Genomic DNA, 27308 nt, shown 5'->3' on the forward strand with positions numbered 1-27308 from the left:
GGGGGGGGAAGCATGGCAGGGCTATGGAAAGTATTGTGTATAAGAATGTAATTTTAAAGTAGATTGTCAGAAAAGGTCCCTCTGAGAAGGTGTTATCTTTTTAAAACCTGAGGGAAAAGAGAAAGTAGTTTCCAGATTTATGGGGAGGAGCATTGCAGCCAGAGCAACTATAAAATCCCTGAGGCCTGATGTGTTCCAGGAATAGCATGGAGGCCATTGATGGAGAAAAGTAGGCAAACGTAAGTGAACATAGGAGGAGGTGATGTTGGGGATGGGTAGGGTGCCAGCTCATGTGAGGCCTTGTAGAGTTTTGGAAGGAAATGGACTTTCACTCTAAGTCAAATGGAAAGCCATTGGAGGGTTTTGCGCAGAGGAGAGATGTGATCTGACTCAGGTTTTAACCAGATCCCATGTGCTGCTCTATGAAAAATGGCCTAGAAGTGTAGTTACTTCAGGTTATGGTCTTTCTCAGGGAGGAATCCTGTTTCTCATTTTAACACAAGTAAGTTTTCCCCCAGGTAAGTACAGAATGCCAGAAAACGGAAGCTCTTATTTGTCACGTGCGGGAAATTAGAGTCATTAGAGACGGTAGTAGTACAACATAGAATGAGCAGTGTTTACTAAAAAGACACTGCTTCTCAAAAATAACCTTCCTTAGAGGCTCACAATGTTCATTTGCGGATCAAAGGCTTTGGGAAACACTTAAGTTTGTCAAACCCAAAATCCGTTGCCACTGAATCAATTCCAACTCATAGTGACCGTTTAGGACAGAGTAGAACTGCCCCATAGGGTTTCCAAGGAGCTGCTGGTGGATTCGAACTGCCGATCTTTTGGTTAGCAGCTGAGCCCTCAACCACTACACCACCAAGCCTCCAAGGTTCAGAACAAACTAAGTTCAAATATAAGCTCTGTAGCTTCCAATACTCTCTCAACCTCATCTCTAAACTAGGATAATACCACCTTACATGATCCTGGTGAGAATTAGATGTTTGTAAAGAGCCTAAAGCACCACCTTCAATCAGTGTTACTTCCCTATGTCCTCTTCGTCATCTTCAAAAATGAACCATATGTTAATATTAAAGAAAGAAATTCTGGTGAGACCCATCGTCATTGATACTTAAGACCCCAGACTCTAGCAAAGGACCTTAGCAATATAGCACCTAGTTTTAGAATATCTACAACTTCCCCAAAATGCTGCGATGCTGAAAGGCAGGTACAGTCGCAATAAGTCCACAGCAATCTTGGGTGTGTATCTTAGTTTATATTTCAATAAGCCTCAGTGAGGCTGGAGTGCCTGATTAGGTGAGGTGACGGCGTTCTATCTCACCATTTCCTGTATTGAAAACATTCACCCAGGTAATAATGCCTTCAGTCTTTACATAAGAAATCTTTTATCCTTGTGAGTCGTGGTTTGGGTCACATAATTCCCTGTTCTAAAACTGAAAAACAAACAAACAAAAGTGGTGCTATTAAAATGTGCCTTATTTATATTTGAAAGAAAGCATCATGGAAAACATCATTCTTCTTCTTGAACAGGAAATAAATGTACCCATATTCTAAAATCCTTGCTAGCATCTTTTATTCTTTTCACTATTTTAACCCTAAATTATTTCACTCTTCCTTGAACTCCTATTGTAGATAAAATATGTACCCCACCACGTGTCACATGGAGCCCTGGTGGCGCAGTGATTAAGAGCTTGGCTGCTAACTAAAAGGTCAGCAGTTTGAATCCACCAACTGCTCCTTGGAAACCCTACGGGGCAGTTCTACTCTGTCCTATAGGGACGTTATGAGTCAGAATCGACTACATGGCAACCGGTTTGGTGTTTGGTTTTTTATGTGTCATGTTATTACATGTGGCTTGTTCCTATCACATATTGCACATAGAATCATGCCTAGCACACAGTTGATGTTCCAACAAATGTGAGTATATTTCCCCTTTATTAGGACTTTAGGTTACTTTCTCAAATGGGGCTTTTTTTATAAAGTCAAACTTAGAAAAACATTCAATTATTCAAATATTCACCTCTGTTAATCAGTTTAAAGACCCAGGATTGCACAAATTATTCAGCAATTCCATATAAAAGTTGCTAAACTAACTGTTGTGCCCTGAGGGGCAGTATCTTGGAAAATGCAGCCTGGCCTTGAAGTGTACTGTACATATCACACTGCTTCTTGCCAGATCTGCTGAAACCTGGCTTGTATCCCAGGCTCAGTCCGGTTCTAAGGCTTCGTGATAAGAGGAGAAAAGAGAGAAATGGCCTGCCTTATAGTTTCCTTAGGAACTCCACTGTGATCCTCCTGATCTGAGTAAGTGGCATCTGGAATCCCTGGAGAGAACCTGGGAGTTCTGCTATTTCCTGCAGGAAAGATAAAATCAGATCTGCACAACTCAAAGAAATCATTACTGCTCTAGAATTTTGACTTTCAAAGAAGCCTGTATTCACAGGGCTGCTGGAAAGTATTCTTTTCAGATTCTCTCAAAATTCTCTGTGAGACATTTTAGGGATTCTGGATTTCATAGATTTCAAATTAGATCAAAATTGGAACTAAATGGAACTTTAGAATCCACCACTCATTCAGATCACAGTGACCAGATTAGGGTTCCTGAGTGCCAATTAAAACACTTTCTCTTTCCTTGCTCTTTGTCTCCCAACCAGTCAGTCTGGAATGAGTGAGAGTCCTATCATACATGTCAGAGTTGCCGAAGACCTGGCGTGAGTAGGCAGCACATCCATTTGTACACCATGCTCACTTGCATACACACTCACACAGACACATAGAGAATCTCATGTATTCTCCTAGGCGATTTAATATTCAGCAGGAAAAGTGGAATGGTAACAAATTTTTGTGATCCATCCATCTCTAGGAATGTGTCCAACTGTCATTTAACCCCAATGGCATTTGCTTTTACTTCTTTGGACAGGTTCCCCTCTGCTTGGAGCCTGTACAGTTCTTTGTGTAGCTCTTGGTAAATCCCTGAGGCCTGTTGAATGGGTTTAAGGTTGCCTTTTGCCCCTGCAGAGCCCTTTACTGTTTCTTGCACATAGATGATGTCACTAAGCATTTGTTTGCATGGGTAGGAGTGAGTGAGTGAAAGATAGAGAAGTTTTCAGGTACACTGAGTTTCACTTGTTCTAAATGTAAATATAAATTCTGTCTTCAGATGCCACCTTTACTAACATAATTGATAGAAATAATACAATTTGGTTGAGGCGGGGAAGAATGGTTCATCATATTTGAGTTGGTGATGATGCTCACTAAGGGACTGGCCAAGAGTTAGTTCCTTGAGGGTTCTTATTGCTGACTCTTCTAGGTAATTTCGTCTTTAGGGGTTGGATAGAGTAGTTGAGAGGGGTGTTGCTTATTGAACTGAAGAAAGAAAAGGGGGTATTAATATGGTTTCCATTCAATGACAATGAGATGAATGGTAAAGGAGATTTTGAGAGATCCTAGCAAACTTCTGGAAACCTTGGGGGAAGCAATACAATATGGATCCTTATACATATTCTACTTTATAATTGAAAGTTTGTATCATTTATTAAGTGAAAGTTTAGGATCTTTGTTTAAAATGAACTCAGATGACATGAGGATTTGAAGGATTCTCTCTCTTCCTCTCTCTCTCTGCTGCTGAAGTACCATGCATTTGCTTATTTATTTTCTATTACTAGTAAGCTTATCTTAAAAGTACACTTCATCCCCTGAAAAGATATATTCTGTTTGTCACTGAACATCCTTCCAGCCACATAGACCAAATCGATATATGTTTTTTCAGCATTTACTGAACATTCTTGTTTTTATTGCTAGAAAGATTTTAGTTGGAGTCTTTGAATTCTTATCTCCAGCCTGTTTACTGAATTTTCAGTCAGCTTTCTCAAGATTAAACTATCTTTCACTTTCAGAGATAGGTGCTGTTAACCAGAGTTTCTTTCCCCAGAATGTTGGTCTGAGGTCATTGGTTGTACCAGCAGCTACCAAAAAAATGTATGATCTGCTTTTAAAATTTCATCTTTCACTATGTAATGCATGCAACTCACTTAAAAAAATAGGAGCAAAGCAAAATAGCATATGGAAAAGAACAGATCCGCCCACCCCCACCAACCTGACAGTTCTCTCCAGAGGCAACTACTGAAAGCAGCTTGTGGTATATTCTGGTAACCAAAAACCCGTTGCTGTGGAGTCCATTTGGACTCATAGCTACCCATAGGAGAGAACAGAACTGCCGTATGTGGTTTCCAAGGAGTGGCTGCTGGGTTTGAACTGCTGATCTTTTGGTTAGCAGCTGAGCTCTTAACCACTGCTAGATACAAATAATCATTTTGAAGTTACTTGCATAACTTTGTAGATAATAAGATAATAGATAAAAAGAAAAATATCCCTAATCACCAATATCTACCATTTATTGGGTGCTCACCATGTGCCATTTGTTCTACATAAAGTATCTTATTTAATAGAAAGTTAGAAAATTGAATGAATGAATGCAAGAAGGCCACCAAGTGTGCCAGATTTGTTTTGCTTTGGGGTGTTGTTATTATTGTGAGGTGCTTTCCAGTCACTTCCGACTCACAGCGACCCTATGCACAGCAGAAGGAAACACTGCCGGGTCCTGCGCGATCCTCACAATTGTTGCTATGCTTGAACCCATTGGTGCAGCCACTGTGTCAATCCTTCTCTTTGAGGGTCTCCATCTATTGCTTTGGGTAGGATTTGTTAATACACTGAAGTATTCCGAGAGTCTATTTTTCATAAGAGAAAACTGAGACTTAGAGAGTTTAATCAACTTGCACGATAACAGGGCAAATAACTGGTAGGTTGGGATTTCAGGGCGGGTCTCATTGGGCGTCAAAGCCCACGCCCGTTGGTTTTGAAACGTTGAATGGCTTCTCTTAAAACCGCAAACTGTTACTCTGGGTAGTCCAGCAATTATCCTTCTTCATTAATTACTTCCCTTTTGTTGAAATGCTAATACTTAGAGTCAATGAAGTTGACGCAGAAACTCTTATTTGTGAAACATAGATTAGGATAAGGCCTAAACCCTCAAACTGGAATTGGATAGCCTTCCTACACGGCCCTCAACAACTATAATTTCATAGATAGTTGTAAAAGCTTGTTTACTAAAATTTGATTCTTTAAAAATGAGGCTGGAGGTGGGGGGTAGATAGCGTTTTTTGAGTTTATTCCCACCCTGAAGTGGTAAAGAAGAGGTTAAGCTGGACCAGGGAGGATTTTTTGAAGTCTTTGGCTGGGAGGTTCCATTTGGAGAAAGGTGCAGGGGAGATAGGGGTGGCGAGAGAAACACGGCAAGTTTCCATTCTCTTGAATTTGAGATCCTGAGCAGTTTTATTCTCACCTGAGGGCGCAGTCGTGCACCCCTGGTTTGACGATAGAAATATTAACGAGCAGAACTTGCCTGACCAGCGCCTGGAGAGTGTAGAGTGAGGCAAGGAAAGGACCGCGCGGCCCCTTTAAGTATTCTCGGCCGGGGAGGAGAGGGAGGAAACTAGGAGCTGTGCGGACGGCGGGGGAAACCCACAAGCAATTGAGCCAGAGACTGAGCAACGTGAGAGCAGAAACTTCAGACGCCGATCCTGGCGTAGCTCGGGTGAGCCAAGGCGGCCGTCGCTCCCACCGGCTGCAGCATCCTCCTCACCCCTTGCCGCCACCGCGAGGAGGCTGAGGAGCCCCGGAGCCGCCGCCTCTCGGTAGCTGCCACGAGCCAAGGGTGCGGGCAGCCACCCCTAGGAAGTTTGGGCTCCTGAGTCCCAGCAGCGGAGAGTTTGGGGTGCTCTGCGCGCGCGCCTCAGCGGGCGAGGTGCTGGGGGGCGATGGTGGGCGCCTTGCGGGGCTGCGGCTGGAGGTGCCCAGAAGGTGTGCGTGTGTCCGCGGACTTGCTGCTGTCCCCAGTGCCCTCCGCATCCCCCAAGTGATGGGAACAAGGGCCCGCCCAGGCAGCCGCTGTCGCCACACCACCCCCCTCTCACCCTCTGCGCTCGGAGTCACCCAGGCACAACTCGGACACCCCGCGCCCGTCCTCCGGAGCTGCTGCTTCTCCCTTGGCTGCCGTCGCCACCGCCGCGGGTGGCCAATTGCTGACTGGGCTCGCCCGTAGACGGAGAAGCAAGCACTTTTTGGCTCTTCCTAATCCGTTCTCACACCCCAACTTTGCCGCCGCCACGCCCGTCGCCGCGGCGCTCGGGCGCACTGTGTGGGGGCGCACGCCAGGAGGCTCGGGAAGACGCTGGAGGCAGAAACGGCACAACTGCTCTTCTGCTTCGACTCTTTGTTGTTCCTTTTGGATGGTCTCTAGAAGTGGCCGAGCCTCCTCGGAAACCCCGGGGCGGGAGAAGGCAAAGCTTGGAATTTTTAGTCTGCAAAGGATTCTGAGATACTGACAAGCGTCCGGGAGGGTCAACGAGTGATTGCTCTGAAAACTCCTGGCGGATGGACTCACGTTGCTTATATTAAGCCTTTGTGTGTAGTGTGTGTGGTGTGTGGCTTCATAAATTTAGGGACCCCATTTCTACACCCTCCTCTTGGCATGAGACTGTATACAGGATCCACCCGAGGACAATGATCGCGGAGCCTGCTCGCTTTTACCTCTTTGGATTAATATGTCTCTGTTCAGGTAACCCCACATCTTCTTTTTCACCCTTGGTCCCTCTTACACACACCCCTCTCTACTCTTCAAAAAGCAAACCCCCAACTGAATTTCGGTGACTTCTCCCTTCTGAGGCCCCAAGGGCTCCCTCCCTACAGGCTTTGGAGGCAAAAACGTGCCTGCTTTGCACTTTGGGTCGCCTCTTTCCCCCATCTGCCAAGACGCCCCAAGCCTCCTCGCAGACCTCGGCGTTTCGCCAAGTTCAGGGCTCGCCCGGATCACTCTGGGCAGAGGCACATCTGAGCGCCCAGGGTGAGAGGAGGCAGCGGCTGGCGATGAGTTTGGGCCTCCAGGATGGGTCAAAGTGTCTTTCGTCCACGGGATGGTTCCTTCGGTAAGGGAGATGTGCGCCCGGGGAACTTGTGGCCCAGAGACCCGCCGGGATTCCTGAACCTCGTCCTCCGAGTCGCCCCTTCTCTTCCGAGCACAAGGGGTTATTAGTAGTTGTTTTATGTAACCAAAGTCTGTAATTAAATTCGATTGTGAAGAAACTTCAGGAAGTAACTCTTCTTACGGTAGGATATAAACTAGCCACTGTGCCTGGCTGGGTTTAGAAGAAAACAGAGGATGTGGCAAGGATCTGAGAGGGTAGGGTTAGTTGCCTTAGTATTCTCATTGGCGTGGCTGGTCAAAAAGAAGGCTGAGTTTAGGATTTTAAGAATTAATAAAAAAGTACTAATCCTTTCCGTATGAAACTTTGGAAGGATGCTGCACTGGGATTATTTTGACATAAAAGTCGCCCTATATCTACTCTTGCACGTAGTTTTCTTACACTCTCTAAGAAACTTTTACTGTGGGTGAACTGAGCCACGACTTTCAACTTTTCTTTCTTTCCTTTTGGTAGATTCTGGTTTCAATAGAAGTTTAAGGGATCCAATTTCAGGCCTTAAAACACACACACACACACACACACACACACACACACACACACACACACACAGCACCTTAGGGAATTTTTATAGCCACATACAGAGCTTCAAATTGCGTCAGGGCCTATAGGTTAGAGTTACTCAATTTGCGTAATTATGAAACAATTTTGAAAGTTTGGTTTGAGCATTTTGTGATCTGTGGCCCTTGTTTATGTTTTGACCAAGGATTTTATTTAAACAAAATAGTTAGTGGAATATGAAAAGAGAGAGAGAGGGAAAAATAAAAATCATACTCACTGACTTAATGATAGCAAATTACCTCGTAAAAGAATTTTAGCCCATGAGATGTTCTTGGCTGAAAGTCAAAATGAACATTTGCAGCTAAACTGGAAATTCGTTAATTCGTTATTCTTTTGAAGAAAGCAGAAAACTTAAGTTTCAGCCTCAGATATCTCAAATATGTCACGGTGGATGGAAGAGTAGATTAACTCTCAGGGTCCACCTTTACCCACTCCCAGCTTGCCCTTTCTATAATGTAGCTCTTTTCTTGGTTGGCATATCTGAATGATTGAATAGGCCTGCCCACACCAGTCTAGTCATGATGGGTGCAAATCGAAAACATTAAGATCTGATCTCTCTGTTTGCCTCTCTTTGCTTGATCTCCACCAAGTTTAATTTACAGCTTCAGATACCTTTGAGATTATTGTTGATTCACCTTCTCAGTTAAAGTTTATTCACGTGTGTAAAGTGAAGTGTCAGTGTGATAAATGACAGGAGGGACAGATTACTGAAGATACGGGGATTAATGGTCATTAGTCACTGTTTGAGCTGAGTTTGTATATGTTGGGACATTTTATCATGGCTGTAGATTAAAGATAGGGTCACACTAATAGGATATCACTGAAAGCTGGTCACGTCAGCCTGCAAATTCTGTCTTCACTTGGAGAAATATCTGGGGCAGGGAAGGGGGGGGTGGTATTTTCCTATTGAATTTAATAATTTGATTAGTAGTTAATATCCAGGCCTTGTAATCTGAATCAGTGTAAGACATATTTATATTCTTAAGAGCTAAATTGATTTCTGGATTCATTTTACTAATTTAATTTTCCATTTAAACAATTAATAGTTCTTATAAAATTAAGGTTTTCCTATTGGCATGCATTTCTGCTCCTTCCCCTAGGCTCCAGGCCAGAGATGTCTGTAGGAGGTGTGGCCTCATATTTTACCTGAGGCTTTTCGTCATATATCCAGCGACTTTCACTCATGCTCTGAATCTGGACTTAGGAAGCCAGCCAAAGTATTGGGCTGCTAGGGTGATTTCATGACCGTTTGCTGTTTGTTCTAAAGCAACACTATTGATTTCAGTAAAACTTCACAGAACTCAGATAAGTAACTTAGAGTTGGGAGTGTTCAAGACACCTGGTCAATGAATGAATGAAGTTCTTGAAAGATTGTGTTTCTTGTCTTGCCTCAAGCCTAAAATCACAATCTATCACTTGTTAATGGAGTGTATTTAAGAGAAATGTGGTGAGCTTAAATAAATCAAAGAAGTACTGAGGGGGTAACGCACTTTCAACAAGATGTAACCTGTAAAAGCATCTATTGATTGTCGTTTCTTTTTTCTTTCTTCTTCTTCTTTTTTTTAACCTGGATGCCAACTTAACAAAGTCCTATAGTTTTTCTAACAGATTATAAACTCCATTTTGGTGTGTTGATGTCATAGTTCATGCCAAGTAAAGTGCTGTGTTTAAGAGTATTTCCTTTTTGTAGCTTTTTATTCATTAATCTAATACTATAATATAGGATAACTGTTTTTGTGCTATGAAACTATGATTTGGGGAAGTGTATATTTCTAAAAGGTGAACTTCTTTAATCAGTTCATATATCTATGTTTCTTTCTCTGGAGAGCTAGAGATTTTCGGGTGGGGGGTTAGCAACAGAGGGGGTAGCAACTGAAAGAAATCTGTGTCATCTCTCAGTCTTCCTTCCAAGATGTCCTCTATCTTTAAATCCATTTGCTAACACTTGCTTTTAAGAGAAAAAGTTATTGAATTTCAGTTTAAAATTTAGGATGAGATCTGGATTTCAAATACGGTGGAGGTGGAAGTTTACTGGCGCTTTCTGCTGTCTCCCCTCCCTCTCCCCTTTTTCTAAATTTTCTCTTAGGAAAGGGGACTTTTTTAAAAGATAAGTTTCACTATGTGAGCTACTAATCTAGGCTCTCTCTCTGTCTTTGGCAATATTCTTTGGTAATTCTAATAAGATCTGGTTAGTTTCTTGATAGAGTTGTTGGCTTTTAAATTTATATACTTTGAGTACTGATAATTCATTTTAAATATCTTCTTTTATTACTTGACAGTGGGTCTCTAACACGTAAAACATTCGTGGATAAACCCTCTTAGGAGAGAATGTTTAACTTTTGCCTTAGTCTTTGCTATGACAAATGAAATATTCTTGTGTGAGTTAAAGTAGTGCTAAGTCCTGAATTAAAAACCTTCAATGACAGTTTATTATTATTATTATTAATTTTTACATTTGTTAGATAACTATAATGAAAAATGCTGAACAACAGGAATAAGACTTGAAAGAAACTTAGGTGAACAGTTTACGAATGATGATCATAAATGGTTGCGTTTCCATTTAGTATCTTCTGTGTTAATAAAAAATGCTAAGTTAATGCTTATGTTAAATTTTAGCCCTTTTAAGAATGTCTCATTCTTAATGAGACATTCTTAAAATAATCATGTAAACTCTTCTAGTAGCTTTGTTTCTTATAGGAAAGTATTGGGAAATTAAAGTTGTCATTCAATTTAAATTGAGGCCTAAAGTGTTCTATAGAATAAGTTAAGAAATTTGGATATAAGAAAGACACAAACAAAACAAAGCAAGACTACTCTGAAACCAGAAGCAAAAGTCTGAAGAAGTGTAGTAGAAACTGAGATTGAGAGTTAAGCTAGTTCTAAAATATTGGCGGAGATGGAGTGGAAGTAGACAGAACACCCAAATGGAAGTACACCCTCTATTCACACACAGTACCAGGAACAAATCTGAAAAGTCGATTTCTGAATATCTGATGTCAGTAGAGCCCTGGTGGTGCAGTGGTTAAGAGCTCAGCTGCTAACCAAAAGGTTGGCGGTTCGAATCCACTAGTCGCTCCTTGGAAACTCTATGGGACAGTTCTGCTCTGTCCTGTAGGGTGGCTATGAGTTGGAATAGACTCGACAGCAGTGGGTTTTTTGATTTGTATAAAGAAGTAGACATTTTGCCTTTTTTATAACAAAAGCACTGTCTTGAAACCTGTCTAAATTTTTAGTGAACTGGTAGACTAGCTCTTTTAAAGCTATGTTTAATAAGACTTTAGAATATTTGTTGTCTCATTTTATACAGAGTAGTGGAAAACTAAGTAGTTAACCTTCTGTATCCTAAAACTTATGCTTAGAGGAGACCAGTAAAATGAAAGAAGTTAATAAAGTAAAAATGTAAATTGAGTTCAAATTCTAGAGTACAATGAGAAACTCTGTGATTACTACTACTATTACTGTGAAGACATGGCTACCATTTATTGAACATTTGTTGTTGTTAGGTGCTGTCAAGTCGATTCCAACTCATAGTGGCCCTGTGTACAGCAGAACGAAACACTGCCCGGTCCTGTATCATCCTCACAATCGTTGCTATGTTTGAGCCCATTGTTGCAGCCACTGTGTCAATCCATTGGACGTTTACCGTGATCTTATTTAATGCTCATTAGAACCCTACGGCATAGGTGCTGTCAGTAGTAAAATATTACTCTATCCTTATTTATCGTTGTGGAAACTACATGATACAGACGTTAAGACATGTGGATGATCAGGGATTTGAACTGAGCTTACTCCAAAACTCTTTAACCATTGTGCACTTTTCTAAGTTGAAAGAGAGAAGTGAAGAATTTAAATATGAAAGATTATGGTTCAATGACTTTTATTTTAAAACATGTCCAGAAAAACCCACCTAAACAAGACCGCGGGTAACACTTGTGAGTCTGAGAAGGGTGGCATTATTTTTCCTACTGTTAAGAAACTGATCTTAAAATTTTAAATCACTGGGCAGAACAATTAGTTCTTTACGTCCTACCAGCTCACATTTAGCCTTTATCATGTCTGCATTTTATAGCATACTTAAAAGAAGAGACTGGACATAAGGCAAAATATTTTTCTGCTGGTGATACAGATGCACAGAAAGATTCCAAGTTGTTGTATTTTGGAAAATGAAGGCCATTCTTGTTCATGTACACTTGATGAAATATTTTGCTGTGAGTCCAAAGGCAAGTAATTGGTACTCATCAGAGAAGAGCCTGTGGAGAGACAATCTTTTCCCCTGTGGTTGCCCTTACCCTCTGGGTTGTGTATGAGCTGGCAGTCATTTAGTAGTAGATGAGCCTTCTGCTTGACTGCTGTTCACAGATGACTCACTTCATGGTTACTGATCATGGAAGGGTTGAGCTTTAATACCTGGTTGATCAGCTGGTTGGAAACTACTTATGCATAGCCAATAAAGTTGCCATCCTGGGGAGATCAAAAGGCTACTTCCTTTCTTTACCATTCTGGATTAGCATGGCTTCCTTTTCCCCTTTTTCCTTCAGACATTTCCTTCAATCATACTGTTGAAGAAGAGGAAGAAAAAAGATTATCTGTAGTACAGGGAAATGGCTTTGATCTTCCTTTCTTTGCCTGTTCCCCTCTCCCTCTATTTGTAACACTGGAAGGGGTCATGTTGCTTGCTTCATGGGAGAGCTTCAGCCTCATTTCCCTTCAGCCAAAACAGACTGCTACAAATCACCTTACTTCTGTGATTTTAGTTGGCTTCTAAACATCTTATGAAAATGTTGTTCCACATATAAAATAATATTTTGCACAGCACGACTGTGCATATCTTTCTGACTTTATTCATGGAGAGAAGTACCTCCGCAGTGTTCACAGCTGTCCATGGCTTAGGACTGGAAAGGAATATCGGTTTATTTAATTAATTTATTTTATTATTTGAGGAAGAGAGTGTAGAAGGTAAAATATTGTAGAAAATGTTCTTGAATCATGAGTTTGATGCTAAATAGGCTGTAGGCTTACTACCTGTCACCTGGTTTGACACCTAAATGAAGCATTAAAAGCACCATCGATGGAGTCAAGAAAATGTCAACAGCAGTGTGATTCTGTGTTAAGTGGGAAGATAGTCTTTTTTTGTGTGTCAAATGATTGATTTATACATATGCAGCGTATAGGAAGTAGTAGGCTATAAGTCAGAATCATTTCGATGGCAGTGAGTTTTTTTATTTAGGCTTTGGTTCCTAATAATATGATGAATTTTGGGGATCTACTTTTTAGATTGTGTTATTCTTCAAGGTTTACAATAAAACATTTTTTAAAGCACTTCTGGTAATAGCAGCTCATGGTTCTACTTTCCCAAGATGTCCTTGATTGGATTTTAAACTGTATCAGGTTCAAAGTCTACACCACCTATGTTTATGTTCCACTTATCTGTAGACAACCTGAAAGCCAGAAATAACTTGCCGACAGTCAGCATGGAGTCCTCAGAATTTTCTCCTAAAATGATTTGCAAAGGGTCCTGTTGAGAGTACAAGAGACCAATTTGCTCACCTCCACACCCACAAATTCCTCTTTTAATGTGAGGAAAAATAGTTTAAGAGTATTTTAAGGATAGTAAGATTGTTACATGTGACCATTTAACACTTTAAAAATTATTTCAGGTATACGTTATCTTTTGATTTAACTTAAAATTTCAATGAGCATAACAAGAGACAGCATTTATATTACTGTAAAATTCTTTGTAGAATGGTATCATGTTCACAGTTTATGTAGCATTATGGAAAAAAAAATTAGTTTGATAAGATCATTCCTGGACTTTAGTAGAAGAAGAAACAAGAGGCCAGATTTTAGCTTCTCTCCACTAAAGGAACTGAGACCCTTTATGTCAGTAACAATTCTAGGTAGAGAGGGAAAGGAAAATTGGGCCAAAAAAAAAAAAAAAAAGGATTGGGCCACTGTTTCAGGATCATTTACATCACATAGTGCTAATGAGCTATCATTTAAAAAAACCTATTGCCGTCAAGTTCATTCTGACTCACAGCAACCCTACAGGACCGAGTAGAACTGCCCTACAGGGTTTCCAAGGCTGTAATCTTTATGGAAGCAGATGCCACATCTTTCTCTCGAGGAGCGGCTGGTGAGTTTGAACCGCTGACCTTTTGGTTAGCAGTTGAGCGCTTAACTGCTGCACCACCAGGCTCCTTAATGAGCTACCATAAGTATAATCATTTAATTTCCAAACTTAAATAACTTGCCCACTGTTATCTTTTCTATTTTAGTGTATGACTTTTGGTTGTTGTTAATGGTGGATTATCTTTTTCATTTGACTAGATAAATGTCTCTGGAATTCCTTTCCTATAAAATAAAATGTACACTTTTTAGTCTCCCATATCTAAAGCTGATTTTATTTACTCAGGCTTGATTTAAAAGGCAGTCTTTATCGCTCTGAAACATCACTAAAATGGTGCTTGTCCACATAACAGCGTGAGTTAAAGCACTCTGGACGTGTTAACTACACACCTCTGAGTAGCTTTAAACCACTTTAGTTGCCTGGTTTGGGAAGTTCTTTCTGAATGACTCAGCAAGTTGTCTGAATAAAGTAAACTGGGTTTTACAAGCTGTGGAAGATAAAACTCATCTGTTTTTCTTCTCCATATCTGAAGAGAAGTGAAAGTTTGCTAGCAGTTGGATATCAAGTTTGGAAGTTGCTTAAATTAATTAATTTACTCAGTAATTTATTGCCAAAACCTAAACATATAAAACGGAAGTGGGAGAGAGGCAAAGCATTGACTTGGATATCTATGCAACGGAGGAGAGGATTCACTGACAAGATAGTTGGTATTAATCTAGATGAGTTAGAATTGAACAGAAGCATCATAAGGACAATTTTTATTTATATTCAGTATATCCAGAGAGGAAAAGAAATTTATTGTGCCACTTGTTTTTTTATTTTTTTATTGGTCATTCAATCCCAGGACCTCATCAATTCCTAGGAGCTCATATTCAAAATTACTCTCACCATTTTGCGCTTAGCATATTTCACGTCGTTGTTGTTAGATGCTGTGGGGTTGATTTCTGACTCATAGTGACCCTATGCAATGGAGTAGTACTGCCCCATAGGGTTTTCTAGACTGTAATCTTTACAAGAACAGATTGCTAGGTTTTTTATCCTGAAGAGCCACTGGATGGGTTTGTACCACCAGCCTTTCAGTTAGCAGCCTAGCGCTTAACCATTACACCGCCAGGGCTCCTTGGCATATTTAATAAAATGTTTGAAATACTCATGGTTATGAAAAATATGTATAGTACATGATGAGGAAAAAAGCAAACAAGTGGTTAATTAAATGATTAATTGATGCAATGCAGGCCCAGTTGTATATGTGGAACTTGAAGGATTAAGGATCAATAATAATAATAATAATACAAATAAAACCAAACCTATTGGCATAGAGTTGATTCCGACTCATAGCAGTCCCATGTGTTGTAGAATAGAATTGAGCTCCATAGGATTTTCTTGGCTATAATCCTCACAAAAGCAGATCGCCAGGGTTTTCCTCCCTAGTGCCACTGGGTGAGTTTGAACCACCAGCTTTTTGGTTAGTAGATGAGTGCAAACCATGTGTGCCACCCAGGGACTCAAATAATAATAATATCTATAATAATAATAATAAAGCCTAAAACTTATAAAGTACTAACAATCTACCTGGCAAGGTACTAACATGCCGTATCTTATCTAGTACTTAAAGCAACCACATTGGGGATGAATGCATTGCTATTATTTCTGCTTATCAATGTAGAAAATGAGGTTCAAAAAATTTAAGCTCCTTGACTGTGGTCAGTCAGCTAGTGCAATGGAGTTTGGATTTGAAACCAGCCTTTCTGATCTCAGAATTCTGCTCCTCACCATTATGAAGACACACTAAACTATCCCTTAAAGGAAAATGAATGTAATGAAACAGTATACGATGTGAATATAACAAGGCTAAGATGCTTTCATGTGAGGGAACTAGATTGCACTTCCGAGCTATTTGAGTTCCTTTTAAGATGTTAAATTTTTATGTTATATCTGGCTGCCTGTTCCTCCTTTTTGCTTGTCCCATGATAACCCACAAAAAAAAGAGTTATACCCTAGAACAAAGAGGCATAAATTGGTTTATGGAGTAAACTATAGCATAATTTAGTGGAATTTAGGGCTATTCAGTTTGTAAATTTGAGATAGTAAGAAACAAATCAGTTAAGTTTTATGATTGCTTAGTCAGACAAATTAATATAAATTTCCTTATGTAGAAAACTGTCACTGGGATGTAGCTTCTCCCTAGAAAGTGGTTGCTGAATTGTTTGTCTTTTTGAGTTTCAAAATAAATAGTTTACTTAGTGATAAGCTGCTATTTATAATAAAAACATATCAAGCAGAAACATGTCTAGAATTTGTGATAACTGCTCCTTTAAAGATGCCTCCTTTCAGATGGCAAGCTTTATAGAAAACCAAGAATGCAGCATTGGTTAACCTGATCCCTGCCAATGTAACCTGTGAGTCTGTAATAGCTATCAAAAGTAGTGCAGTAGTTAAGTACCCTTTCAGAAGTCATGTGGTTGGTTTTAGAAATGTTATTCTTTTGCTTTTCTTAATTTATAAATATTAATATAGAACTAAGATGGTTCTATAATTTGTTAAGTATGGTTTTCTCAAGTGAACTCAACGGTCTTCCAAAGTTATTTCCAACTGTGTAAATGAGATAGTATGTTTATATTCTCTATTTCCGTAGTTTTGTGACTTTATTTAAGGCTTATTGAAGATTGAAGTTTTCCCCAGTTCCTTACTCTGTACCACTGATCAAAAATGATATCATATCTAAAATCCTTCTTTGTCTGAGACCTGGGTCTTATCCTTAAGGTTTTTACTCAAAGTCTTCAAAAATAATTCATAATATTAAATTTACGTCTATGCATTCATTGTTTTACAGTTTGTCATTCATTTGTATTTCATAATGCTGCTTGTTTATTATTAATGGAGCTCAATAACATTTTATTCCTCAGTGAACTGCTTGCTATCAATCATGATAATAATCAAAAGTTATTATTTAGCCACTGTCAGCTTTTGTTGCTATTAGGTACTTTAGAGAATGTTGTACACATACCTAATAATGTGTATCCAAAACCAAATCAAACTAGTTGCCACCTGAGTCAACTCTGACTCATGGCGACCCAAGGTGTGTCAGTGTACAACTGTGTTCCATAGGGTTTTCAATGACAGATTTTTCGAAGTAGATTGCCAGGCTTTCTTTTGAGGTGCCTCTTGGATTGCTGACTTTTTGGTTAGCAGCCCAGTGCATTAGCCGTTTGCACCACCCAGGGACTTCTGATAATGTGTAAGAGCTTTTAATGTAAGATCTTGACTGTGTACATATAGACAACAAAATGAATGTTGAATTACATCAATGAATTATTTGAGCTCTATGAGTGAAAGATGTTTTTACATAGTAGAAGAAGGGAGAATTGTATTTTGGGAACTGGCAGGTCAAGGGGATTTTCTTAGTCAGGAAAATCGTCCTGAAATAAGTAGGTTCCTAAACAGTGTTGAGAGAAAGAATGATGATATCTTGTTAGCTAGGAGAAGCATTTGAAAGGTGCTTCCAGGTGTGGTGATCTGAAAAACTGACATAATCCACTTAAAGAGGTAGACTTTATAATAATAGGTTATTAAAGAATTTCACTTATGACATTATGTATTTTAAAAATACATTATTTAACAATCTCATTCATTCTTTCATTTATTTAACCAACTTTGTCAGGCAACAAAGTAGAAGAAAGATGCTCAATTACTTGCCCTTAAGGAATTTATGATATATAGTTGATTACTAGATAGGTATTTTAATAGATGGTCCCTGGCTGGCACAAGCAATTTGTGATCGGCCACTAACCTAAAGGTCGGTGTTTCAGACCTACCCAGAGGCTCCATGGGAGAAAGGCCTTGTGAGCTACTTTTGTAAAAGATTATGGACAAGGAAACCCCATGGAGCAGTTCTACTTTGTAACACATGGAGTTGCAATGAGTGGGAGTCAAGGCAACTGCAAGGAGTTTTTTTTTTTTTTTTTTTTTTAATAGACATGGCAGCTCTGTGAGCCTTTGTTTACACCATGAAAAGCTTCCACCAAACAGAGAAGAGGTGATGTAAAATAAATATAAATTTGATGACCTAATTCTTAGAGATTAAGACATTTATTTTTTAGCATTTTCTCTGAGTATGTGGATAAACCTGTTGCCCTTGAGTCCACTCCGACTCATGGTGACCCTACAGGACAGAGCAGAACTGCCCCACAGGGTTTCCAAGGCTGTAATCTTTACAGAAGCAGACTGTCACAGCTTTCTCCTGCAGAGCCACTGGTGGGTTCGAACCACTGACCTTTTGGTTAGCAGCTGAGCGCTTATCCACTGCTCCACCAGGGCTCCAATATGTGAATTTGTTGTTTTATTAGGTGCTATCAAGTCGCTTCTGACTCATAGTGAACCTGTAGGACAGAGTAGAACTGCCCCCATAGGGTTTCCAAGGAGTGGCTGGTGGATTTAAACTGCCAACATTTTGGTTAGTAGCCGAGCTCTTAACCACTGTGCAACCAGGGCTCCAAATATGTGGATAGCAGTATCCAAATAAATGGACCTAGATAGGATATTGTATGTATTATCTTAACCTATCAGAGAATCAGTTGGACAGTATCTTAGAATGTCAGCTTCAACTTTTTGCTTCTACCTTCTCTGCAGTATCCTGATCACATAGTGTATATCCTTGCCTCGATACTTTCTGTAGCAGAAATCATTTCATGGCATAGAAGATCCCACTCAGAGTTTTTCCTCATGTTAAGCTGAATTCTGAGAATGATTCCTGTCCTATTGGCCTTAGTTTTATCCTACAAAGCTAAAACCAAACCAAACCCATTGCGATCGAGTTGATTCTGGCTCATAGTGACCCTATAGGACAGAGTAGAAGTGCCCCATAGGGTTTCCAGGGCTGTAATCTTTATGGAAACAGACTGCCACATCCTTCTTCTGAGGAGCGGCTGGTGGATTCGAACCACCGACCTTTTGCTTAGCAGCCAAGCACGTACCACTGCGCCACCAGGGCTCCTACAAAACTAGACTTGGTAAATCTAGTCTAGTTTTGCATGAAACTGACTCAGTATTTGAAGACAGTTGTGTTCTTTGTAAACCTTTTCTCCAGGCACAAGATTCCCATTTTCTTCCAATTTTCCGTATTTATTTGATAAAGATTCATTTACCTTGGCTATATTGTTTTTATTTGTTATTGTTTTTAACATCTGTTTTGTCATTGTCCTCCTAAGGTGTAACATTAAGTTTGAAGAATCTTACCTTCTTTGCTAGTTAAAAATGTAGCTAACTTTTGACCTTGTCCTAATCTTCTAATAAATCTTTCATTATATCTAAAAGTTCTCTCGCTATCCTGGGATGTAATTTTTTTCTGGATCCAGAGATTTAAAATGCACTGAGAAGCTAGATACTTATCTTTCCATCTTATATTTCCCAATAAATCATCCCAGAACTCTCCTGCCTGGTCTAAAGTCACAATTCTTGGTAGGGAAGATAAGCAACATAGAATTTGTGAGGTTCTGCTTTTCTTCTCTGTTCATATTTTGAAGTGGTTGAAAACTCAAATGCCTGTACAGGGAAGTACAAAAAATTACACGGTAAAGGTGGCCCCGTAACCACATTAAGGTGTATTTGGTAGATGTTACTACGAAGCAATGTGTCCCAATGTAGATAGACATTCAGATTTTTCAAGAGAAGGCAAAAACCCGTATTTTAAAGTAAAATCTTCCAACTGATACATGTGATCAGTTGAGTCTAAATTAATGAGAATATTAAAAAAAAACAAAAGCCCACTATATATGGCCCACAGATCACCATCTTCTGCCTGTAATATTACATCCTCCGTCCCAGTAAGACTGCCTAATCTATTACTACTTATTTCCACTCTAAGTACATCAATGTCCCTCACTTTCTGTTATCTTCAGCATTCTAGATGCTTTTACTTTTCTGGTATTTAGCCTTTCTTATTTTCTTGTTTTATTGTCACTAGCTACATGTTTACATAATGGCTTATTTATTTAACCCAAAGCGTCTGCCTTTATTAGGACCTATTTACATTTTACAAATTGTATTTGCTGAGCCGGGCAAAATGATCAGTTTTACTGTTTATATTTACTCTTTTGTCCTAAAGCTAAAAAACAAAGAAAATGCAACCACAAGCCCTTTGATGAGCTAAGAGTCCCTGATGAACTGAATAAACAAATATATCCTGGAATAAGAAGAGAAATTATCAACACAGACAGTCTAAGGGTTTACTGATTGCTATTTAAGAGACATACCACTATGTTGCCTGTGAATTACAGGTTGGGAAAATACTTCAAGGAAACCCGAAGAGATAAAATAAAGAAAATTGGGCCTGTGGCTGCATTGCGTACGGTCTTTATCTTCTGTAAGAATTTATTGCAGGATCCTTTCTAAAGTCTAGTGCCCCTTATGTGTTTTATTATTTATAGCTCCTTAGTTATTTGACAAATATTATTGAGAGAAACTTCATCTAAAAGGTCAGTAATCGTTACCCATTGAATATTAACCAGAAATGAAAATAAAGCATTTCTGAAATGGTAATTTGTCATTGAGAAATGCTATTTAATTTACGAAATATTGATTCACACATAGTTTTCAAGAACATACCTAGCATTTCTGTGAGGAAACTTTGTGCATAATTCATAAATTTTTCTAAAATAACATTTGGAGGATCTCTTTAGGCAATAAATGGTATAATTTGCTTAGGTGTTGAATATACCCCGCAAAGCTAAATACATCTGAAGAAACTTTTATCAACTCTTATTTTGTTTTTAAAACCCTAGTTATTTCTTGCTAAGTCTATGTAAAATATTCTTACATGCAGAAATTTCTATTCTTCGTTATGTTTCACTGTAAAGTGGATAGAATTTCTTTTTGTCTTCGAACAACTCATCCTGCTGGAATAATGTGGCAGAATCCCATTGGGGATCATTAGTAGCATTACTCATGTTAGACATCTATCAGGGGCAGCCGTCCTCATGCTAAATTCTAGAGCTACTGCTCACATATAATATGAGCTGCTCACAGGCATGAGCCAGGGAATAATGTTTGAGTGGAAGAAGGTCAAGGCACGGGCAGGGGAAGGGGTCAGGAGCAGAAATGTTCCCTGAGCAAGGAGCACTGATTCATCTGAAGCTGGAAACTGTCAACACCATTTCATTGTCCATAGGAGGTGTGTTTAAAGATGCACATTATCTGATGCTTTGGCAAAATAGCTTGCCAATAATAACTGATTCTTCACCACTTGAGTGTGCAGCCATGATTTCTGTTTCTTTGAAAATTATTTCTATAGTGTGATAACGACAGCCTTTAAAATAATATAATCAGATAATTTGCTTAAGTCTTGTCCCTGGGAGCATAGTTCTGTTTATTCTTCCTGTTTCCTTACGTGTAAAGACTCTTCCTTCTTTGTGAATCATGGAAATGTTTTGGTTTATTTTTCTATGAGTGAGTACATTTTGTTCGGATGTATTGGTATATTTATTTGAATATATTACACATTTGCCTGATTAGATTTCCCAGCTTGCTGAACTGACTTTGTTGTTGTTGTTAGGTGCCATCAAGTCAGTTTCAACTCATAGCGAGCCTATGTAAAACGGAACGAAACATTGCCTGGTCCTGTGCCATCATTGCTACGTTTGAGCCCATTGTTGCAGCCACTGTGTCAGTCCATCTCAGTGAGGGTCTTCCTCTTTCACTGCCCCTCTAGTTGACCAACCATGATATCCTTCTTCAGGGACTGGTCCCTCCTGATAGCATGTCCAAAGTACGTGAGACAAAGTCTCGCTATCCTCACTTCTGAGGAGCATTCTGGCTGTCCTTCTTCCAAGACAGGGAAATAACACTCTTTCCCTCTGGCTTTTCTAAATCCTACCCCCTCTGTTTGGGTAGGTGTAGACCCTTCCCTTTTGCTCTATTTCCTTCCCGTGCTTTCCATCCTAATTCCTGTTTGGCTTAATCAGTACAGGTGTCTCCTCCTCCAGAAAGCCTTACCTGCCCCATTCTCCTACCTAATGTAGGTTTGATGCTCTTCTTATGTGTTTCTCTAGCATTCTATACAAACCTGCATCCTTACGCACAATCTTGCTGTGTTGTATTTACTTATCTGGGTCTTCTTAAAAATTGTGGGGGTCTATGTTGAACAAATTACAACCAGCACATACTTCATTCATAAATGTTAACAAGAAGAATTAATAAGCGATTCAGTGAATAAAATCAATGCATGAATTTCTAAGGCTTTCCTTTGACAGGGGTTATAGAAAGGATTAATAGTCTTTCTAATTCCCACCTAAAATTTTATCTTTTTAGAAACAGAAAAGTGAACATTAGAAAGAGGAAATTTCGTAGTTGCCAAATTAAAAAAAAAAAAAAAAAGCAGAAGTCGTGGAACACTTGTGGTAGAAATATTGTAAAGCACCAAGTTTGGATGTAATTTATGAATGAGTGCCTCCATAGATCCTAATAAATGGATCGAATAGGATTTCGGCAGTCTAACTTTGCTTGGGGTTGTAGATTTTTCTATGGGCTAATAATGGAATAAGGAACCCTGGTGGTGCAATGGTTAAGCACTTGACTGCTAACTGAAAGGTTGGCAGTTTGAACCCACTCAGCAGCTCCCTGGGAGAAAAGACCTGGCAATCTGTTTATGTAAAGATTATAGCTTAGGAAACCCTACCAGGCAGTTCTTCTCTATCCCATTGGGTCTCTCTGAGTGGGAATTGACTTGATAGCACTTAACAACAATCATGGTATAAACCAGTTGCTGTGGAGTCAGTTCTGACTCATGACTACCCTATGTGTGCCAGAGTAGAACTATGATCCATAGGATTTTTAATGGCTGATTTTCTGGAAGTAGATCACTAGGCCTTTCTTTCAAGGTACCTCTGGGTGGACTGGAACCACCAAACTTTCCAAACTTTGGGTTAGCCACTGAGCACATTAACCGTTTGCACCACCCAGAGTTTCCAACATGGTATTAAAAAGAAAACGAAACCGATGCTATCAAGTCAGTTCTGACTCATAGCGACCTTATGTAACTTCCCCGCACCCCCAGAACCAAACCCTTTGCCCTCAAGATGATTCCGACTCATAGTGACCCGATGTGTTTCAGGGTAGAACCTCCCTCCATAGGGTTTTCAGTGGTGGTGATGTTTCAGAAGTAGATCACCAGGCTTTTCTTCTAAGGCAACTCAAACTGTCAACAATTTGGTTAGCTGAATGCTTAACCCAGAATGCTTAACCATTTTAGCCACTCATAGTGGGAGGAAAAAACATAACTTGGATTCAGTTTAGGTTGTTACTGACGTGAATCTGCCACTAAGTAGCTTTTCACCATGCCACGGGCAAGTTTGTTTCCTCATCTGTAAAATACAGGAATTAAATCAGTTGACATTGAGATCTCTTCTAGAATTTAAGTTCTGTAGTTTTGGACATGGGAATAACACAGTGAGCTGGATTATTTGTCAGTGAGTTTTTTCTAGTCAATGTGTTTTTCAGGAGAATATAGGGATTTATAAGGCAATGGGCTTCAGAATTAAAATACCTACGTTTGAAATAAGATCTCACTACTAACAACTGCGTCACTGTGGGTTTTGTTGTTGTTAGGTGCTGTGGAGTCAATTTTTGAGTCATAGTGATCCCATGTGACAGAGTGAAACTGCCCCATAGGGTTTTATAGGCTGTAATCTCTATGGGAGCAGACCGCCAGATCACCATGCGTACGTTATGTCAATTTTTTGTGCTTCCTTATCGGTAAAATGGGATAATATTGGTATCTACTTGTCTTACTTTCTTAGTGCTGCTGTAATAGAAACACCACAAGTGGGTGGTTTTAAAGAACAGAAATTTATTTTCTCACAGTTCAGGAGGATAGAAGTCCGAATTCAGGGTACTAGCTATAGGAGAAGTCTTGCTTCTATCGAAGCTGAGGGAAGATACTTGTCTTAGCTTCTGTAACTCAGGAGTTCTTAAGTTCCTTGGGGAGCTCCACATAGCATCTATCTTTCCCCCTTTTGTGCTTGCTTGTGTCTCTCTGTTTAATCTGCTCTTTTTATATTTCACCTCACCCTGATATGGCCATTAACATAACATAGAAAACCCTACTCCCCAATGAGATTACATCCACAGATATGGGGATTAGGATTCCCACACATGTTTTTGGAGGAACAATTCAATCCATAACACTACTTCATAGGGTTGCTGTGAAAGTTGAATAAGCTAACATAATGTAAAATAAAAAAAAAACCCAAACCCCTTGCCATCGAGTTGATTCTGACTAATAGTGAACCTATAGGACAGAGTAAAACTACCTTGTAGGATTTCCAAGGAGCACCTGGTGGATTTGAACTGCTGACCTTTTGGATAGCAGCCATAGCTCTTAACCACTATGCCACTAGGGTTTCCAACGTATGTAAAGTGCTTTAAAAATTGTTGCTTTTATTATTATTTTGTTGATTGGTAGTCTTTATGGAGTTTGTGCCATCTATAGTGTTTTCATTGTTGGCTAATTTTTGGAAATAGATCGCCAAGCCGTTCTTCTTAGTCTGTCTTAGTCTAGAAGGTCTGCTGAAACCTGTCCACCACGGGTGATAACCCTGCTGGTATTTGTTACTGCTGGCATAACTTCCAGCATCATAGCAACACGTAAGCCACCGCAGTGCAAGAAACCTGTCTTGGAAGATGTACAGCCAGAATATTCCTTAGAAGCGGGAATGTTGAGACTCAATCTCACGTACTTTGAACATGTTATCAGGAGGGACCAGTCCCTGGAGGAGGACATCCTGCTTGGTAAAGTAGAGGGTCAGCGAAAGAGAGAAAGACTCTCAATAAGATGGATTGACACAGTGGCTGCAGCAATGGGCTCAAGCAACGATTGTGAAGATCAGGCAGTGTTTCATTCCACTGTAGGGTTACTGATACATGGAACCTACTGGATGATACCTAACAACAACAAACTTTAATATCCTTGTTTGTTGGGATAGTAATAATACCTACCTCAATGAGCTTTGAGATTAAATGGAAAAGGGCATGTAAAGCACTTTCCATTTAAGAAATATTCAGTAAAAGTTAGCGTTTATTAGCATTTTGAAGTCCAAAAAGGTGATAGAGATAGGAACCTTTGGTGTGCAAAGCGATACTCAGTTACTGAGACCTAGTGCAGTTTTTTTTTTTTTTTTAAATGAGATAAAAATTGTATGTCTGTTGATGGGACAAATTGTAAATTATAGAACTTCTTAGATTATTATAAACACATATTTAAAACAGAATCTCACAATACAGCAAATTTATGTATAGAGCTTTTACCTCCAAAGGTTTCTTACAGATACCATTTCGTATTATGTCCTCATACAAATGTATTTTCCAGGAAAGGAACAGAATACTATAGTAGTGATACTAGATGCTGTTACTAGAAACAATTTGAAGAGGGTAAGGAGAGGTGTAGACTCTAGGTCCCATGGCCAAAGGATCAGTCTATTTTGTAATGTTGCTTCTGGTTTGTATGTGACACATCCACCTTTATATTGTTGTCTGTATTTCATTCGAGACCTTACTGCTGCTTGCTTGGTATGTGCTCATGGTCACTTTCTCAGGGAAGCCATTATTACACAAATACTCTTATATAGGAACTGTGCACGCTTATTGAAAGCACTTAGCTTCAATATTACATTTGTTTCCATGATTATTTAAGTTCTGCTATTTTACAATAGTCTCACAGCTCTGTAAGGGCCAAGACCGTCACTGTTTTTACAGAACTAAGTATCCCCAGTAGCTGGCACACTTCCTAGCACATAGTGGGGGCTCAGTAAATGTTTGTTAAATGGATAAAGTCTAAACTGGTCAGTTTAACAGTCTAAAAGAAGTAAATAAAAATGTAACTAATGGAAAAATAATAAATGCTCACCAAACCAAAGACACAGAAGGCTATGTTATCTGGTATTTTAGCGATCCTTCACATTAATTATTTTTTTCCATAGATATAATATTAAAGAATTGACAGTGTTTGGGTTTTTTCATGAATAATCCTGGGCAGACTGATTTAAATATTTAAATTGTTTCTTTTTGGAATCTAAACTGATAAACTGTATATTTGAAGTTGTAGAGAAGCACCAAAAGAATTCAAGATCCTCAAGATATTAAAAGAGAAATTTAAAAAAGTCTGGTATCTTACTGAAACTCATAAAAAGATGGGTGTAGAAGATATAGTGCAATTTTATCCTCTTTTGTAATGAAATCTGCTGTTAAAAATAATTTGTACCTGCCGTAGATCAGAGATTGTATTAGGCATTGATAATACGAAGATACATTTAGCTGTGATTACTACACACAAATTTCTCATTGTCTGATGATTGAGTAAGATATATAAATAATTATAATGTTCTATGATAAATATTTTACACTGGAGAGTTATACAATAAGTGCAAAAAATGGGAAAACATACTTCCTAAAAGGGTCAGGGAGTATTTCAAAATTAATTGAACTGAATCTTGAAGAATACCCTTTCTTCTGCTGTTTTTGCCCATCAGGCTAAGCAGAAGGAACACATGTGCGTGGGCAGAAACAAGAGAAAATACTCTTGGATGTTGGAGAAACCAGGAGTAGTTTGCAATTACTTACAGATCCAGTGCTTATGAGAATAAACCTGGGTCAGAATATGAAGGTTCCTTGATTCCATGCGAAGTAGATTGAATTTCATTGTGTGGCAATAGAAAACTACTAAATGTCTTTAGGTAGGGAAAAGCCTGCCAAATTTATTGGGATGACACCATCTCTCAACTAGTAGAATGAAAGATGAATTGAAAGGACAGGATACTACAGGCAATGAGAGGAATTAGAAAGCTATTAGAATGACACGGGGAGATGAAGAGCAACGTCAAAGAAATGAAGCAGAGGGGACAGAAAAGAGAGTGTTTGGATGATAAACTACCCAAACCCACTGCCTTCAAGTCAATTCTGACTCATAGCAACCCCACAGGGTTTCCAAGGCTGTAAATCTCTATGGAAGCAGACTGCCACATCTTTCTCCTGCCCAGCCACTGGTAGTTTCAAACTGCTGACCCTTCAGGTAGCAGTTGAGCACTTTAACCACTGCCCACCAGGGCTCCTTATTTGGATGATAGACTGAATAAATAGAACTGATGGAATGTATGTAAGAAAGAGTGATTTCAGGCAACTCTCAGAGGACTACATAGATGGGTATCAGGGACTGCAGTAATCAGGGAAGAAGAACTTGTCTAGCAGAAGTACTATGAATTGCACTTGGGCAGGCTGAATTTGTGATACCAGTGCGCTGTCCAAGTGAGCATTCTGCAGTGCCTGAAATGCAGTGCATGCAATGCTAAAAAACTGCATCTGAAATTCAAGAGAATTATCCAATGTAAGAGAGACAGCTTTGGGAGAAACTGAGTCATTAAACTATAGGCTCGCAGAATCTCAGAGTAGGAAGGAAAAAAAGGAGTCTGGTCCAGTGTAGAATAAGCTGGAAATCCATTCAAGTTTATGTATTAGGGACTTAATGTGTTACTCCTTTCATTTCCAAAGAGAAACCAGCCTCTAATCCCGGCAGTGCTAAGAAACTGCTT

The 27308-nt window shown here is 39.4% G+C and overlaps 1 protein-coding gene across 4 annotated transcripts in view; it reads left to right on the plus strand.

Moving 5' to 3' along the window:
- Nucleotides 1-27308, plus strand: part of ROBO1 (roundabout guidance receptor 1) — a 1063338-nt gene that overhangs the window by 609387 nt on the left and 426643 nt on the right. For 2 of the 4 annotated variants that reach the window (XM_004371340.1, XM_004371341.1), the window contains exon 1: nucleotides 5538-6625. The exons of 1 other annotated variant lie outside the window; for it this stretch is intronic. In XM_004371340.1, coding sequence (XP_004371397.1) covers nucleotides 6571-6625 — 55 coding nt within the window. In that variant the 5' untranslated portion in view covers nucleotides 5538-6570. Of the gene's footprint in view, nucleotides 1-5537; nucleotides 6626-27308 lie in introns of those variants that run through there. One more of the 4 variants, XM_012554131.2, reaches the window with a different exon arrangement.

Source organism: Trichechus manatus, unplaced genomic scaffold, assembly GCF_000243295.1.
Source record: "Trichechus manatus latirostris isolate Lorelei unplaced genomic scaffold, TriManLat1.0 scaffold00012, whole genome shotgun sequence".
Lineage (NCBI taxonomy): Eukaryota > Metazoa > Chordata > Mammalia > Sirenia > Trichechidae > Trichechus > Trichechus manatus.